Genomic DNA, 17,904 nt, shown 5'->3' with positions numbered 1-17,904 from the left:
TAATACATTTAATACATTTTTTACATTTATGTCACGAAAGGTCTGCACGAAATACATTCTTTACATTTAATACATTTTTTACATTTATGTCACGAAAGGTCTGCACGAAATACATTCTATGGTCGGGTCAGGTTTAGCTGGGCTTGCACGAAATACATTCTTTACATTTAATACATTTTTTACATTTAAGTCACGAAAGGTCTGCACGAAATACATTCTATGGTCGGGTTGGGTTTAGCTGGGCTTGCACGAAATACATTCTTTACATTTAATACATTTAATACATTTTTTACATTTATGTCACGAAAGGTCTGCACGAAATACATTCTATGGTCGGGTCGGGACGGGTCTAGCTGGGCTTGCACGAAATACATTCTTTACATTTAATACATTTTTTACACGAAAGGTCTGCACGAAATACATTCTTTACCGGCATTTAATACATTTTTTACATTTATGTCACGAAAGGTCTGCACGAAATACATTCTATGGTCGGGTCAGGTCGGGTTTAGCTGGGCTTGCACGAAATACATTCTTTACATTTAATACATTTTTTACATTTATGTCACGAAAGGTCTGCACGAAATACATTCTTTACATTTAATACATTTTTTACACGAAAGGTCTGCACGAAATACATTCTTTACATTTAATACATTTTTTACATTTATGTCACGAAAGGTCTGCACGAAATACATTCAATACATTAAATATCCGTACTAAATACACCGAACTGTCGGGTCTCTCGGGAGTTATCGGACATCATCGGGAGTTTGGGCCGGTCTTGTACGAAATGCATTTTTTACATTTAATACATTCTTTACATTTTTTTACATTTGGAGGCCTATATGAAAGTTCTGCACGAAATACATTGTAAGGTCGGGTCGGATCTAGCTGTGCTTGCAGGAAATACATTCTTTACATTTAATACATTCTTTACATGAAAGGTCTTCACGAATAACATTCTTTACATTAAATGCTTTTTTCGTATCATGTCCCACGGTCCCTCCACAAGTGGTTATGCCAGGACAATTTTAGCCCATTTTGAACTTTAACAAGCCATGCTACAACCTGCCCCGAGCTTATGATATATTTCGTGCAGAACCTTCATGCCATCAATGTAAAACATGTAAAAGTGTATAAATTGTAAAGAATGTATTAAATGTAAAGAATGTATTTCGTGCAAGCCCATCTAGACCCGGCCCCGATCATAAAATGTATTTCGTGCAGACCTTTCATGACTTAAATGTAAAAAATGTATTAAATGGAAAGAATGTATTTCGTGGAAGCCCAGCTAAACCTGACCCGACCATAGAATGTATTTCGTGTATTAAATGTAAAGAATGTATTTCGTGCAAGCCCAGTTAGATTCGACCCGACCATAGAATGTATTTCGTGCAGACCTTTCGTGACATAAATGTAAAAAATGTATTAAATGTAAAGAATGTATTTCGTGCAGACCTTTCGTGACATAAATGTAAAAAATGTATTAAATGTAAAGAATGTATTTCGTGGAAGCCCAGCTAAACCTGACCCGACCATAGAATGTATTTCGTGTATTAAATGTAAAGAATGTATTTCGTGCAAGCCCAGTTAGATTCGACCCGACCATAGAATGTATTTCGTGCAGACCTTTCGTGACATAAATGTAAAAAATGTATTAAATGTAAAGAATGTATATCGTGCAGACCTTTCGTGTAAAAAAATGTAAAAAATGTATTAAATGTAAAGAATGTATTTCGTGCAGACCTTTCATGTAAAAAATGTATTAAATGTAAAGAATGTATTTCGTGCAGACCTTTCATGTCATAAATGTAAAAAATGTATTAAATGTAAAGAATGTATTTCGTGGAAGCCCAGCTAAACCTGACCCGACCATAGAATGTATTTCGTGTATTAAATGTAAAGAATGTATTTCGTGCAAGCCCTGTTAGATTCGACCCGACGACCATAGAATGTATTTCGTGCAGACCTTTCGTGACATAAATGTAAAAAATGTATTAAATGTAAAGAATGTATATCGTGCAGACCTTTCGTGTAAAAAAATGTAAAAAATGTATTAAATGTAAAGAATGTATTTCGTGGAAGCCCAGCTAAACCTGACCCGACCATAGAATGTATTTCGTGTATTAATGTAAAGAATGTATTTCGTGCAAGCCCAGTTAGATTCGACCCGACGACCATAGAATGTATTTCGTGCAGACCTTTCGTGTAAAAAAATGTAAAAAATGTATTAAATGTAAAGAATGTATTTCGTGCAGACCTTTCATGTAAAAAATGTATTAAATGTAAAGAATGTATTTCGTGCAGACCTTTCATGTCATAAATGTAAAAAATGTATTTCGTGCAGACCTTTCATGTAAAAAATGTATTAAATGTAAAGAATGTATTTCGTGCAAGCCCAGTTAAACCTGTGACCCGACCCGGCCATAGAATGCATTTCGTGCAGACCTTTCACGACATAAATGTAAAAAAATGTATAAATGTAAAGAATGTATTTCGTGCAGACCTTTCGTGCCTTAAATGTATTAAATGTAAAGAGTGTATTTCGTGCAGACCTTTCGTGTAAAGAATGTATTAAATGTAAAGAATGTATTTCGTGCAGACCTTTCATGTAATAAATGTATTAAATGTAAAGAATGTATTTCGTGCATTGATAAATGTAAAAAATGTAAAACGTGCAATATTCTTGACTACTGGCCATGGATGTTCAATAGCCAGCTAGTTGTTACATTTTCTTACTGAGACCGGTACCGCTCCACACGTTTTAGAGTTCGTGAAGCACTCACGCACGCGTGCTCGCTATCATGTGATAAGGAACGGGAAGGCTTTAAATCAGCGATGTTATGAATGCTTTGTTTGTGAAATACCAATCAACCGTCGAAAACAGAAACTAACATTTAAATGAATATATTTTATGCGCTAATTCTTGAGTAGCAGTAACGTTATGAATGTATAACAATTATCGCTGAATCAGTATCACACTTACATTTATTTTTTTTTATTAGATTTATGGCCACTACGTTTAAAAAATAGTGGTTGGTGTTTCAATCACATTTGGTATATTTTACTGAAATAATGGACGATAATACTTTTTTTTGGATGCATAGAAAAATTGTTGTTGGCGTAAATGAATGGAGATTAAATAGATGTATGAGGGTTATTAGCTGTGCGGAGGAGCTAGGCCGCAAACACGTATCGGATGTCACAGGTCGGTGCAAAGTGGGTTAATTCCAAATGAGTCACTTATCATGCGGTGTTTAATTTTCCTCATTTATTCCAATGATTTTTATCAATTGTTGTAAGCTGATGATATTTTGCTGTCTTCCGATATCCCAAATGTCTATGGATCATGAATCGAAATGCTTGACGCTACGTTCGTGAGACGGCCCGGAGACGGAGGCAATTTATTACACTTAAAGGTTAATGCTTATAGCAGCTGTTGACACCAACGTCAACAATTTTAACAGCACTATCTCAATTCTATATCAATTTGCACACACATCACAAGCACACTTTATTAGCGGTAATCCCACAATACTCTACGGGGACCTTTGGGATCGATTCATAAGAGTGTATGACTACGTGATAGAGGCTAAGCTAAGAGAAAGAGAGAGTGGCAACTCCTTTACGTTTGCGAGATGGCGTCAATATTCAAAAGGCCTGTTCTGTTGTGTTAGCCTGTCTCGTCACGGCTTCTTGCATTATCCTATTCAGCAGAGCCTATAACCCGTATCGTGTCGCCGCGAACAGGTATGCATCTCGTTTGTTTGTATCAGGAGATACCACGGCCACTAACTCAGGGAGAGTGCCGCCTCAGTGCTCGGCCTGTCCGTCGTCGACTCCCCGAAAGCGCATCCTCTTCGTCGCCAAAGCCCGGACTGGCTCCACTTTCATTGGTGAGCTTTTCAATCAGAACCCGAACGTTTTCTACCTATTCGAGCCGCTGCGTGTGGTTTCAGATATGGTGAAAATGAATGTAATACCGGAAACTTATCGCGCCAATATGTCGGCAGAATTGCTACACAACTTCATCTATCGTTGTGATTTCTTAACCTACTACGTGTATCATTTTCGAAGGTGGAATGGTTATATCTCGCAAAGTAAGGCTTTGCAGAAGATATGTAAACGATACAAACGGTGCACAAATGTCTCATTTTCTGACCTCAAAGAGGAATGTCTAAAGTACGACGTCATGGTTATTAAAAGCATACGCGTTGAAGATCTGAACAATCTGATGCCGATGCTGCACCAAGAGTGTTTCGATTTCAAGGTGGTCCTGCTCGCTCGTGACCCAAGGGCAGTCGCCTCGTCCAGAAAATACTTCAAATTTATCAACCCGGTGCACAAAACATTGTACGAGCTCGGTATCGCCAAGCCTTTGAACGATACTACAACCGAACTTCACCCGGACAACGTGCACGACTACTGCAAGTGGCTTGAGCGCAACCTAGCTGCTTTCAGAAAGGCCACATCGCGGGCGAGGAGACGAATTGTCGTGCTGCGATACGAGGACGTCGTGACGAACGTGACGCAGAAGGCTTTGGAACTTTACAAAACATTTGGAATCAGAGCAACCGAAAACGTACTGAAGTGGATCGCTGACAATACTCAGAGCAAGGAGAACGCAAAGAGGGGATCCCATGACATGAAAAGAAACTCGACCAGTTCGGCGCTGGCCTGGAGGTCAGATTTAAGCATAGACGATGTAAAACTGGTACAAAGCGCTTGCAATGACGTCATGCAAGCACTTGGGTACAAACTCATTAAGCGGGAATCTGAGCTTATCAACACGTCTGCATCATTATTAGAACCCGTGCTCTTCGAATGAAGAATGTAAAACATTTTGCAATTGTGTTCATTTTTTCACATTGTTACACTGTTACATAGTTACATGCACACCTGTATACATACATACATACATACATACATACATACATACATACATACATACATACATACATACATACATACATACATACATACATACATACATACATACATACATACATACATACATACATACATACATACTTTCTTTATCACTACAAGTAATTGTATTAATTTTGACTGAACTATGGTATTTCAAATAAAGATTTCGACTCCACACCGTCTGACTGCTTTATATATTACCGACAAGTTCTTATCTCCTCTCCAACTTGTGTATACACCACTGTAATTGCTCGAAAACATTACCAACTTGCTAATCCGCTGTCCGTATCAGCGGATTAATTGATTAAGTCAACACCACAGCCGTCAAACACGTAGTAAAATAAATTACTTGTAGTAATAAAGAAAGCAATCAGACGGTTTGGAGTTGATATCTTTATTTGAAATATCACAGTCAAAATTAATCAAATCAAATAAGGTAAACCGTTGCACAAAAAAAAACCTTCCTTCCGACCCCAGGGGGACTGATTTATTTTCCCAGTGGCTTGTCTAGATCTGTCGGCGATGTAAGCCGATATAGCCATTATTCACACCCAAAGAACTTTATACATTAGCAAGTCCTTAAATTCGAGAGAACTTTCCGCTCGTCACCCAAAACAAGGTAAGGTTAGATTTATTCACACTTCTGATGTGTTTTGTATATAGTATTTAGAACTGTACGCTTTGCGTTCGTATTTCAGAGCGTGTCGTCTGAGTTTTGAAGATAAGCAGACATTGTGTCGAGTGTATTAAGTTTCATCGATGTCACCGCACAGTCGCTAGGCTGTAGTAACATCCCTTATGGGTTTGCGGATAAATTGTATGAACTTCTTTTAGCTCTCTGAACAAAATACAACAGAGGTTATCGCGGTTTGCCTCATGTGACTGACATGTAAAAGTGTAATAATTATCGATGGCCGTTATAGCTTGTGACCTTGCACCTTGGTAGACACATATATTGTGTACACAGGTTGTTTACATGTTATGGTAGTTCATCTGATACTTCCATTCGGGTTTGTGGGTGCGTGTACAATATGTAGGGTCTGCTTGTAGGAAGCTTTTCATGACATTTTAAGGTAGATCGCGCCTCGGGGACACTGATTTTGACTCGCAAACTTTCACAATTCTGTTCTGATATACCACTTGTTGGGGTTCATTTTAAAGCTCTTGGTGTAAGAAAACTTTTGCCGCCTTAGTTTCTCAAAATTCGAAAATTATTTCATAGAGTTAACACAGAGATGGCGGCCATTTTGAATTTTAAATATCGGTAAATATTGGGTTATATGTTTCCCTAGTACCAAAATTTTCAAGGTGACACATAATTTTTATTCTTGATTTTGAATGAGAATGGTTGAAAGATTCCTCAAGGAACGTTTGAGCAAAAGTTTTTTAAGTCCTTCACTTTCGAGGCACATACTACCTTAAAAGAATATAAACGGCCCTTCCTTGTAAACAAGGGTTCTCGCAATTATTCTGTATCACTAGTGTGTCCGACGCAAGTAAATGCTATTGAATAAGTTCTATCTATCCTTCTCTCCCATACTTTCAATCCAATTTGATTACTGAAGCGATTTCATGAAAATTATTTCCAGCAGAGATTTGTAAATTTCAATCGTGTATCTGTTGCAGTCACATTGCATATCAAACATGGTCGACAGTATTGACGCTAAAATCTATAGTAGGAAGTGCTATATTCAGAGAAAGGTTCTTGTAATAATTTTGCAAACCGTTTATAGTGTCAGTGCAACCGACAGCGGAGAAAACAGAATTGTTTCAACCATTGGAAGCCCAATAATTTACCGATGAAACGTAAATAATAATTGTACACGGCATCTGGTGTTTTTTATCCGTTCTAGTGCATAACCGAAAATTATAGTAATCATGTCAATCTGTTCACAAACATATATTTCGTTCACCGATAATTGGATTTTGAACGAAATTAGCACTGTGATCCAAGGTCGATAAATAATGATATGAATTTTTTGATGTGTGCAGAGTCTTTTAAATTAACACGATTTGAACTAATTTGGGATAATTGGATGGTGAAGTAATGTCGATTAATCTTCAAATGTTATCTCGTCTGCTTTTGTTTTTATATTACACACTTTTTTTGGACAATTTGCGATATTGCAACTTTCAGCTATATGGCATATAACACTTTTTAAAAAATTGCAAAATATGAAAATCCGATTATCCTAAATTGGTTCCAGTCGTGTTAATTGCTTTTGTTGGCACAACAAACAACATAACAAGCTGGGATTTTAAGTCAATTAAAGTAAGCTTGAAGTCTCACAAGCAAAGGACTAAGACTGTGTTATTATTCACTGACAACACGGAATCACGGGAAAAAGTGTTCATATCTGAGAATAGATGTGAAATAAAACACGTGGAGGTGACAATGCTGTCGGGAGATTAAATGTCAACTTATGTGAAGGCATCCATCGCGCAATTAGCGGATGATTTTTAAATATTCTATTTCAAAACAAATGTAATCTGTATTTCTTAACTCAAAACACAAAGCACACGACCGAAACATCAACGTCGGCCGATTGTCAGTAAGGGGAAAATTGGTTTGATATTCCGCCGAGCCTTTGTGGCCCTATAGTCAGTATTGATATCAAGGAGCGGTTGCTTATCCAAGCCCCTGCTTTACCGTATTCATGAACGAGCTTGGTTAATATCCGATGTTCCGTGGCTAATGGAGGTCTTTCTTTTTAGATACCGATTATAATACAGAAAAGACAAACGTTACTAGTTCGATGCTCGACTTATCATGAGAGTCACTTAATATAGTATCAGTCGCTAGATTTAGTTACACCAAGTCCATCATAAAACAAGGACGGTTGATCATGTTATCAGGGGCAGTCGATCATATAACGGGGGCTAACGAACGTAACTCCTTAGTTTTTAGGTGCCGCCAACTGAGCTGTTCGTGCAAAAAGGTGTTCGTTTTTCGGCGGGCGGGCAAATTTCAAAACTAATCAGCGGGCGGGGAGAAAAAATCTATAATTTCACTATTTTCAGTGGGCGGTGAGAAAACCTTTGACAGTGGGCACCAGAAGATACGTAGAGGGAGGGGAAAGCGGCGTGGTTGATAGAACTTGAGGGAGTTTTAGCACCTAAATTAGAGGGGAGTAATGTTCCAAGCTATACTGCCAGCTGCTCCCACGGTTTGCGTTGATCTGGGTTGCCTAGTAGGCATCTAGTTGGCAATGGGAAATTTTAGTAGTGGGGAGAGGGCAGGGGAGCTTAAAATGTTGTGGGAGCGGGCAGACTATAGATACTTGAGGGCGGCGGCCATCAAAAATTAAGTGGGAGGGCATATTTTCCTTGTATGCCGGTGGGAGGGCAGTTCCCCTCCAAATTTTGGATCAAGGTCAAAAATACGAAAAATCGGTATATCAGCCTTCAAAACATGTTTTGTGATTTTGCGAAATTCATGAAATTTACCAGTTGGCGGTACCTTAGTTTTGGTGGATACCCAAAAACAAACTCCCGACAAAAAGTAACTCGTAAATGCCTTGAAAACTCTACTGTTTACCATCTAGTTTAAAATAGCCGAGGCCGTTCGCGTTGGCCGAGGCGATTCTAAACAAGAAACTCCGAGGTTTTTTTTTCTGACTTAAACCACACGGGTCACAATGATCACATTCCAGTAACCCACAGGATGTGTCAGCCTATTCAAATCGCTTCGAACCTAAATAGACAATGATTGTTATTATTAGGTTCTGACAGGATCGCCTGTCTAACAGAAGCACCGCAAATTGCGGAGTTTCGAGGAAATAAACACACTGCCGAAAACAATACTATGACGTATAGGGAGTGTGATTAGCTCACGTGTGTAAACACGTGGGCTAATGTCATAGCGATGTCTGACTGTCTGTCCGTGTGTGTGTGTGTGTGTGTGTGTGTGTGTGTTTGTGTTAGTGTGTATGTGTGTGTCTGTCTGTCTGTCTGTCTGTTTACACGATAACTCAAAAACGCCTGAACGGATTCAAGTCAGATTTGGTACACAGGTACCATATGCTACTTGCAAGTGTGGCTTGCATATTAATGAAGTTATGCAATATTGTTTTTTTTCGTACAATGGTTTCCCTATGGAGACGGTAATGACAGTGTAGACATATATCAAGAAATACTGCACAAAATTTCATGAAACTTTTCACAGATGACAATCTAAGAACATTATGATGATACTGTGAGTGTCATGTCAATTACCTTCTCATTTGCATATTTAATGAACTTTTTTTATTAGTGAGATAACTCTGAAATTCCTGCACCAAACTTGATGATACTTGCAACAACTATTGATCTGATATATATCTAATTATACTTGGAAGCATAAGGCAGTGTCAAGTTAATAGTTAGGTCATTTGCATATTTCATGAAGTCTTATAATTAGTCATATAACTCCGAAATAACTGCATCAAACGTCATGAAAACTGCTGCACATACTGATACGACAGATATCTAACTATTGTAAAGCATTTAGTAGTGTAAAGTTAATTAAGGGTTCATTTGCATATTTAATAAAATTTTTAATTAGGTATATAACTCTGAAATTTCGGCACCAAATTTTGTGAAACGTGCTACAGATATTGATTTGATAAATATTTAATTGTGCTATGAATCATTGAACAGTGTCAAGTTAATTTAGGGTTTATTTGCATATTTAATGAACTTTGTAATTAGTGACACTACTCTAAAATTACAGCATTAAATTAAATAAAACGTGCTACAAATGTTGATCTGATGAATATCTTATTGTCCCATGAAGCTTGAGCAGTGTCAAGTTAATTAACAGCTCATTTGCATATTAAATAAAGTTTTGTAATTAATAATTAAACTCTGAGAGTACTGTGCGAAGTTGAAAAAAAAACCTGCTTCATATAGTGATAACATATATCTCATGTTCTGTGAAGCGTACTACTATTAATGAACCTGTTGTAAAACACGTGAGCATATTCAGTTCATATTTGGTTTTAATATGGAGTCTCAGACTATACAACCTGTCGTTAACACACATGTTTTGCAAATTTACACAAGAATTGAGGTAAACAAACTTTACGTTTAATCTTTTCCAAGGTTCAAAGTACTGGTCTATATTCTTGATATACAGTTTATTCAAATTAAGCAATGACCTCCGCCGAAGCTTAAGGTGGGAACACACGAGAGTCTGGTACATTCGCGACCTATAACACAAGCCGATAAGCAACTATATATATAAAACATCGAGTTTACAAGGGGTTAGTACTATTGTATTATATCAACTTGTGTGTCTATGTCGTCGTTTTTAGGTATTCTCGTTACTTTAAGCAACAAATGCTGGAAAACGACCGTCTGAGAGATCGAACGTCGGAAATCAACGCCCGAGACCAAGCATTAATTCTTTTATAAGTTGGGATTAAGTCGACAACACGCACACATGTACAGAATTCAACATTGACAACAACACACGCATTAAACCACAAATATTTCTAGTCCTTGACATTCAGCAAAAGTCTTTTTCTCCTTCCTTTTTTTATTCCTAACAATGCTGGTTTGGCACTATTGATGCAATAGTTATTGTCTTTTATCACTATTTGCACATTACTTCCATTTTCTTTTCAGCATTTTTGGACATGCAAACAAGGATAGCTGTCCTGATGACTATGTAAATGACGCGCAAGTTTTGAAATGACGCGTGCGGTGACAAGAAACAGGTTTTGTTGGCCTTAAGTTCCAGTGAAGGAGACGACAAAAAGTGACAGTGACAAGTAAAGCAAGAGCCAAACGAGCAGTGAATCATTTTTTAGATCGAGAATGAAAAAAAAAATCTACAACCGTGTTTCCAAAATACTATTTATTTAATTAACCAGTTATTAATTATATAGATATTTATCAGTCACCTCCTAAATTTCCCATGCAAGGTAAATGCCCCGCCCTTTATTTGTTTCTGCATGAACCTTCTATGCAGGTTTAGGGGCCCATTTTAGCACTGCTAAAACAGTATTTTAGCAAAGATCACGGGAATGAGCTTTATTCCAATCAGAGTGGCGCATGGTAACACGCTTGGATGATACAGTGTAATTTGATTCTAAAAAAGGTACAGTTTATCTCACATAGCGGCCAATGCATCATATGGTCATCGGCACCAGTAAAATTATTAATTAAATCTTTAATATCTTAATAATCAGTAGATTTGCATACAAATTGGATACAAACGATATTATCGGAAAGTGCACGAACAAGCTTAATACCTATTACTAGGATCATGTTGTCGAGGTTTTGACGCAGCATATGTTTGAATGATATTGAATGAACGTGAGAATTACACATTATGGGTCTGCAATGTGCAACAGAGGGTATAACTGTGAATTTTGACATGTACATTGAAGATCAATGGCTGTATTGATGTTCAAAGTTTGTGGTCATTAGATTTATCGTTCTTATCTTTAATTCATATCTATCGTCTGATCAAACCACGTCTTTTAAGTGTTGTATAACAAACATTATATCACAGGCATATGATGGTGCAAATACAGCGATCTGATCGGTCGAGACGCGAAAAGAACCGTGGCATATTCGCGATATAGCACGATATTGTCCTGGCAAACAGCAAAATATTGTTTTGACGTTCCATGCCAGAATTTCAATATACTGATATGATATAATAGCAATAAATCATACCCAGCGACGGTATACCACGAGATTTTGACCAGTTCACTTCTTATATTCACTCGCTGTCGATCGTGCATATATGTAGTGAACTGGTCAAAATCTCGTTGTATACCGTCGCTGGGTGTGCTTTATTGCTTTTATTAATCTTTCGATAATTTCAGGAGCACGAACACGAGTACGAGCTCGGGAGGGGGGGGGGGAGATATGACACTGCTACCTCAAAACTCTATATCCCTGACGACATGTACATGTAACTTCTACACGTATGTTTATTATAAACGGGCGTTAACTTTGAAGACTCGGAGTCTCTACTCTTTTCATGTATATCCAGACGACCTTCCCCATGGCAATATCCTGACAGAAGACGGAAGTGAAGTGTAATAGTTCATGGCAGGACACAGTACAAACCGAGAGAAAGCAGATCAATAAAGTGTTGATCTGTCATGATTTTCCGGGTACAATGTGGAAAAAAATGTCAAAAAGACACGTTTCTAATAATTTTGCAACATACTATTCACTGCTGAGGGCGACCATGACTTTCACGATTCTAACCCCCTTGAGGATATACAAATGGCAAACACAAAACCCAAAGCTGTGAAACATGGGAATACAATATAAATCAAACGATTAACGGTACGATGATAGAGGATTTGAAAAGCACGTTAAAGCAAACCACAAATGAAATGATAGGTAACTAGAATCGCGCGAAAAGGTCAATGCAGTGCAATTTAAGGGCGTATCGCCATGTGGCTCTCCATAACATCCCATTATGCCAAATCACGATTAACAATAGACAAACCCGTGAAAATGCCTTTGTTTCAACCAAAATTTAATACTACTGTAACAATTCAAAAGAACAAAACTAGCTTTATTGTTCCTCACGCTCTTAAATGTAACAACCTCAATGAATAAGCGGAAAACAACTATGTTTATGTAAAAATTAAAGAAAGCTATATGGCGGTGAGACATGTGCATTCTTTTATGCATGCGTATGTTCTTTTACCAAACGATGTCATAATGAACGGGAATGCTTTAAATCAGCGATGTTATGAATATTTCGTTTGTGAAATACCAATCAACCGTCGAAAACAGAACGAAGTACATAATTACACATTTAAATGAAAAATAGTTCATGCGCCAATTCTTGAGTGGCGATGACGTCATGAATGTATAACAATTATCGCTGAATCAGTATTACACTTATAGTTGCATTTTTAATTAGATTTATGGCCACTGCGTTTAAAAAATAATGGTTGGTGTTTCCATCACATTTGGTATATTTTACTGAAATTATGGACGATATTACTTTTTTTATGGATGCATAAAAATTGTGGTTGGTGTATATGAATGGAGATTAAATAGATGTATGAGGGTTATTAGCTGTGCCGCTAACACGTATCGGGTGTCACAGACGGTGCAATGATGGTCGGTGCAAAGTGGGTTAATTCCAAATGAGTCACGTATCATGCGATGTTTAATTTTCCTCATTTATTACACTTATTTTTATATTTGCTATAAGCTGATAATATTTTGCTGTCTTCCGATATTGTAAATGTCTATGGTTTATGAATTAAAATGCGTGACGCTACGCTGTAGAAACGTATGGCTATGGAAATCCGGTCACGACATGCGACCTGCGACTTCAAAACTGCGACCTGCGTCCTGCGAGTGTGAAACATGAGACCTGCGACTTCGGCATTTAGACCTAGGTGTAACCTGCGACTTCACAACAGCGACCTGCGTTCTACGTGTTTGTCAAACTGCGACCTGCGACTCGACCTGCGACTTACAAACTGCGAGATAAATAATGTCTAGGGCTGGGTGGGGTGCATGGTACAACAACCACAGAATACTTCTTTAGGGAGCCGTCATTATTTATGACCTGGGGGTGTTGGAGGAATCTGAGGGCGGGTCACTCAAAAAATCGAAAGCTACAAGGGGGGTCGCTAAAATGTGGAGAACAAGAAGGGGGGGGCTAGTCAATTTTTTTGATATAGTCACGTAGCGTCTTTGTGATGTAGCTATCGTCGGGTACTTTCACTGTGTAGCAAGGAACGTCCGGTAGTAGAGACGGCTACTGATACACGAATATACTCTAAGTCGAAGCACTTTATTGAGCTGCGTAATATAAGTTACACGGTAAAACTTCTATGTCTCACACTAGCCTAATAATAGGCGTCGGTCACGGTCAATGTCGTCTCGGCGTCGCAACAGTTTCTCAACGGGTTCTACAAAGACGTGGTCCACCACAGTCAAACAGACTGGGCTTCTCACTAAAGTCGGTACGTCAAAGTCTCAGAGCGTCTACATCTCTGTACAGGAATGCGTCAAAAAGAGAAGTAAAGTGCCTCTCTGTCTAGAAAGTGTACAACTTAAATCTTCTCTAAATCTGCTTAAAAACTATCTACTGTTGATTGACCAATCAGAGTGCTCAATTCAGGGTGTTTTATTTACTCATAAAGCCTTGGTCACCAAATTCCAGAAACGAATGACAGCGCCGTAGTAAAGTAATGTCCAATCAAAAGTGAACATGTCATATTCTGTAGACAACTGGTACGTTTTAATATTCAAATTTGGTAACACAGTGGAAACCAGCTGCAACACAAAATCTGCTGTGCCCTAGGGCATTTATATAACATGCCCTAGGGCATTTATAGGACGTTCCATTACATTGGAAGGCTATTTCACAAATAAAAGTTTTAATTCATATCCTAAACATGTTACATTGACAAAGGGGACGGTTGACGTAAACACATTGAAAACGAAAATATATCAGTTAGGGGCGATAGTTTTAAGTCGGATAAAACCCTCGTACTCGGGCTCTTCTGGTATATAAAGTCCAACCCTACGATAAAATGTCTCGGCCTGCGGCCTCGACATTTTATCGTTGGGTTGGACTTTATATACCAGAAGAGCCCTCGTACTCGGGCTTTATCCTATACATATTGTCATGACTTTGGTGTGCATCTATAATTAACTAACGACAGCCGGCAGATGTGAAAGACACGAAAGGTCGCTCCCATCAGTACATCTGTCAACATAGCGTCCGGTCAATGCTAATGCCTTAAGCAGTTGTCAAAACAATACATTCACTAAAGGCGGATGAACGGTTACATCAAAAGAGTCTCAAAGATAAACAAGGGAATCGTTCTCACGAAGGGGTTACTATAGGTCACAGTAAAAGCTAAATTCAAGTGATAAAATACTAAGCGATCGAAGGGCGATGCCACAATATGTACTGAAGCATTTAGTGAAGTTATGAATTAATACAACAATAATAGTAAAGAACAGCAATATGTATGCTTGAGATATGTATGTTCATACCCGGTATATGTACACACACACAATATATATATATATATATATATATATATATATATATATATATATATATATATATATATATATATATATATATATATATATATATATATATAAATACAGGTGGTTTCAAGTAGAAACTAAAATCTCATTACACTAAGTGTTTCACCTTATTGTGATCTTCAGACGAGAATGATCAGCTTTTCGACATGGCAAGCCTTATGTATAGGATAAAGCCCAAGTACGAGGGCTCTTCTGGTATATAAAGTCCAACCCAACGATAAAATGTCGAGGCCGCAGGCCGAGACATGTTATCGTACTGTTGGACTTTATTTACCAGAAGAGTCCGAGTACGAGGGTTTTATCCGACTTAAAAACTATCGCCCCTAACTGATATATTTTCGTTTTCAATGTGTTTACGTCAACCGTCCCATTTGTCAATGTAACATGTTTAGGATATGAATTAAAACTTTTATTTGTGAAATAGCCTTCCAATGTAATGAAACATCCTATAAATGCCCTAGGGCACAGCAGATTTTGTGTTGCAGCTGGTTTCCGCTGTGTTACCAAATTTGAATATTAAAATGTACCAGATGTCTACAGAATATGACATGTTCACTTGTGATTGGACAGTACTTTACTACGGCGCTGTCATTCGTTTCTGGAATTTGGTGACCAAGGCTTTATGAGTCATGACGGGATGCTTGCATCTAAAAAACAGTGCACTTTTTTGGGCTCTTTCTGCACTGATAATATGCAATCTAAAGTAGTTATATCAGATATAATCAGACATTACATAACGCTTAGTCAACAACTTCAGATGCCAATAGCTTGGCCGGTACTACTTTATGCCAAGGTATTGTACAGTGAAGCTGCACAACTCAGTCTCGTGTAAACCTTGACAACAGTATTATCATTTCAGGACATCGGATTTGTTCCTACTTTTATTAATTTGAACTAACATATGGTTTTTAGTATATTTATATGTCCTTTTCTGTGAAAATTAGGTTACAATGTTCAAAGAAGTTCAAGGCGAACGATTATCTGTTTGAGTGAAGTGTATAAGGCAAAGATGTCTTCCCTGTACACCCACTTAATCGCTATCTCTAATCACATATTGCAAACAGCTTACCAGACGGCAAATAACTTTAATTAGGAGCTCCATACCCCTTGAAACCCCTATTTCAAGGGGTGAATGTGCATTGAATATGCATTGTTTTTTAGATGGAAACGTCCCCTAATGTAAATAAAACACCCTGAATTGAGCACTCTGATTGTTCAATCAACAGTAGATAGTTTTTAAGTTAGAGGCTAGTACTGAGTACATTTGTCAGTATTTCCTGATTAAAGATTGATATACTTGCCCGATCATTCATGAGAAACGTCTGCTTTCTATATTCTACATTGTATAGGTTACCGATAGGGGAAAATGTGTAAAACCAGCTAATTCCTATTCTATAAAGTTTAAAACCAGTGGAATTCCTTGACAACAAAACCATTTTGTATTGCAGGAAAATAATAATGAATAATATTAATGGGAATAAATGTATGTCTGTCGCTAGTTTTCATTTTCAAAAAATGTAATCTTCATGGTGATCAGTGAACTGGAATATAAGTTTTGGAATACTGTCTCAGATTTCTGTTCCTGTGAGTTTTTTACACGAAAAAATCTGAAAAAATACTCCCCAAATGCCGCCAAATAACACCATTTTTAGCTCACGTGTGTAAACACGTGGGCTATTGTCATAGCGATGTCTGTCTGTCTGTCCGTGTGTGTGTGTGTGTGTGTGTGTGTGTTAGTGTGTGTGTGTGTGTGTGTCTGTCTGTCTGTTTACACGATAACTCAAAAACGCCTGAACGGATTCAAGTCAGATTTGGTAGACAGGTACCATATGCTACTTGCAAGAACTGATTAGATTTTGGTTAGTGTGGCTTGCATATTAATGAAGTTATGCAATATCGTTTTTTTTCCGTATAATGGTTTCCCTATGGAGACGGTAATGACAGTGTGGACATATATCAAGAAATACTGCACAAAATTTCATGAAACTTTTCACAGATGACAATCTCAGAACATTATGATGATGCTGTGAGTGTCATGTCAATTACCTTCTCATTTGCATATTTAATGAACTTTTGTTATTAGTGAGATAACTCCGAAATTACTGCACCAAACTTGATGATACTTGCAACAAATATTGATCTGATATATATCTAATTATACTTAGAAGCATTGGGCAGTGTCAAGTTAATAAATAGGTCATTTGCATATTTTATGAAGTTTTGTAATTAGTCATATAACTCTGATATAACTTCACCAAATGTGATGAAATCTGTTGCAGATACTGATCCGACTGATATCTAATTGTGGTGTAGAGCATTTACTTGTGTGAACTTAATTAAGGGTTTATTTGCATATTTAATGAACTTTGTAATTAGTGAGATAACTCCGAAAGTACTGCACCAAACTTGATGATACTTGCAACAAATATTGATCTGATATATATCTAATTATACTTAGAAGCATTGGGCAGTGTCAAGTTAATAAATAGGTCATTTGCATATTTTATGAAGTTTTGTAATTAGTCATATAACTCCGATATAACTTCACCAAATTTGATGAAATCTGTTGCAGATACTGATCCGACTGATATCTAACTGTAGTGTAAAGCATTAAGTAGTGTGAAATTAATTAAGGGTTCATTTGCATATTTAATGAACTTTGAAATTAGATATATAATTCTGAAATTACGGCTCCCAGTCTTTGAAATTTGGTACAGATACTGTTTTGATAAATATCTAATTGTACTGAGAAGCATTTGGCAGTGTCAAGTTAACAAATAGGTCATTTGCATATTTACGAAGTTTTGTAATTAGTGACATAACTCCAAAATAACTGCACCAAATGTGATGAAATCTGTTGCAGATACTGATCCGACAGATATCTAATTGTGGTGTAGAGCATTTACTTATGTGAAGTTAATTAAGGGTTTA

At 37.3% G+C, this 17,904-nt stretch overlaps 1 protein-coding gene across 1 annotated transcript; it reads left to right on the top strand.

The window, feature by feature from the left end:
• Positions 1-4,006: 4,006 nt before the first annotated feature.
• On the top strand, positions 4,007-4,831 carry LOC139127700 (carbohydrate sulfotransferase 1-like). Its single transcript, XM_070693600.1, has one exon. It carries the CDS (start codon positions 4,007-4,009, stop codon positions 4,829-4,831), a length of 825 nt encoding a protein of 274 aa, XP_070549701.1.
• The last annotated feature ends 13,073 nt before the right edge of the window (positions 4,832-17,904 follow it).

The sequence above is a fragment of the Ptychodera flava genome, chromosome 3 (assembly GCF_041260155.1).
Source record: "Ptychodera flava strain L36383 chromosome 3, AS_Pfla_20210202, whole genome shotgun sequence".
In the NCBI taxonomy this organism is placed as follows: domain Eukaryota; kingdom Metazoa; phylum Hemichordata; class Enteropneusta; family Ptychoderidae; genus Ptychodera; species Ptychodera flava.
This window is presented reverse-complemented; position numbering and strand designations above follow the sequence as displayed.

Excerpts from the sequence above, each read along its gene's own strand:
- LOC139127700 (XM_070693600.1), top strand. The coding sequence starts at position 4,007 with ATGTCGGCAGAATTGCTACACAACTTCATCTATCGTTGTGATTTCTTA.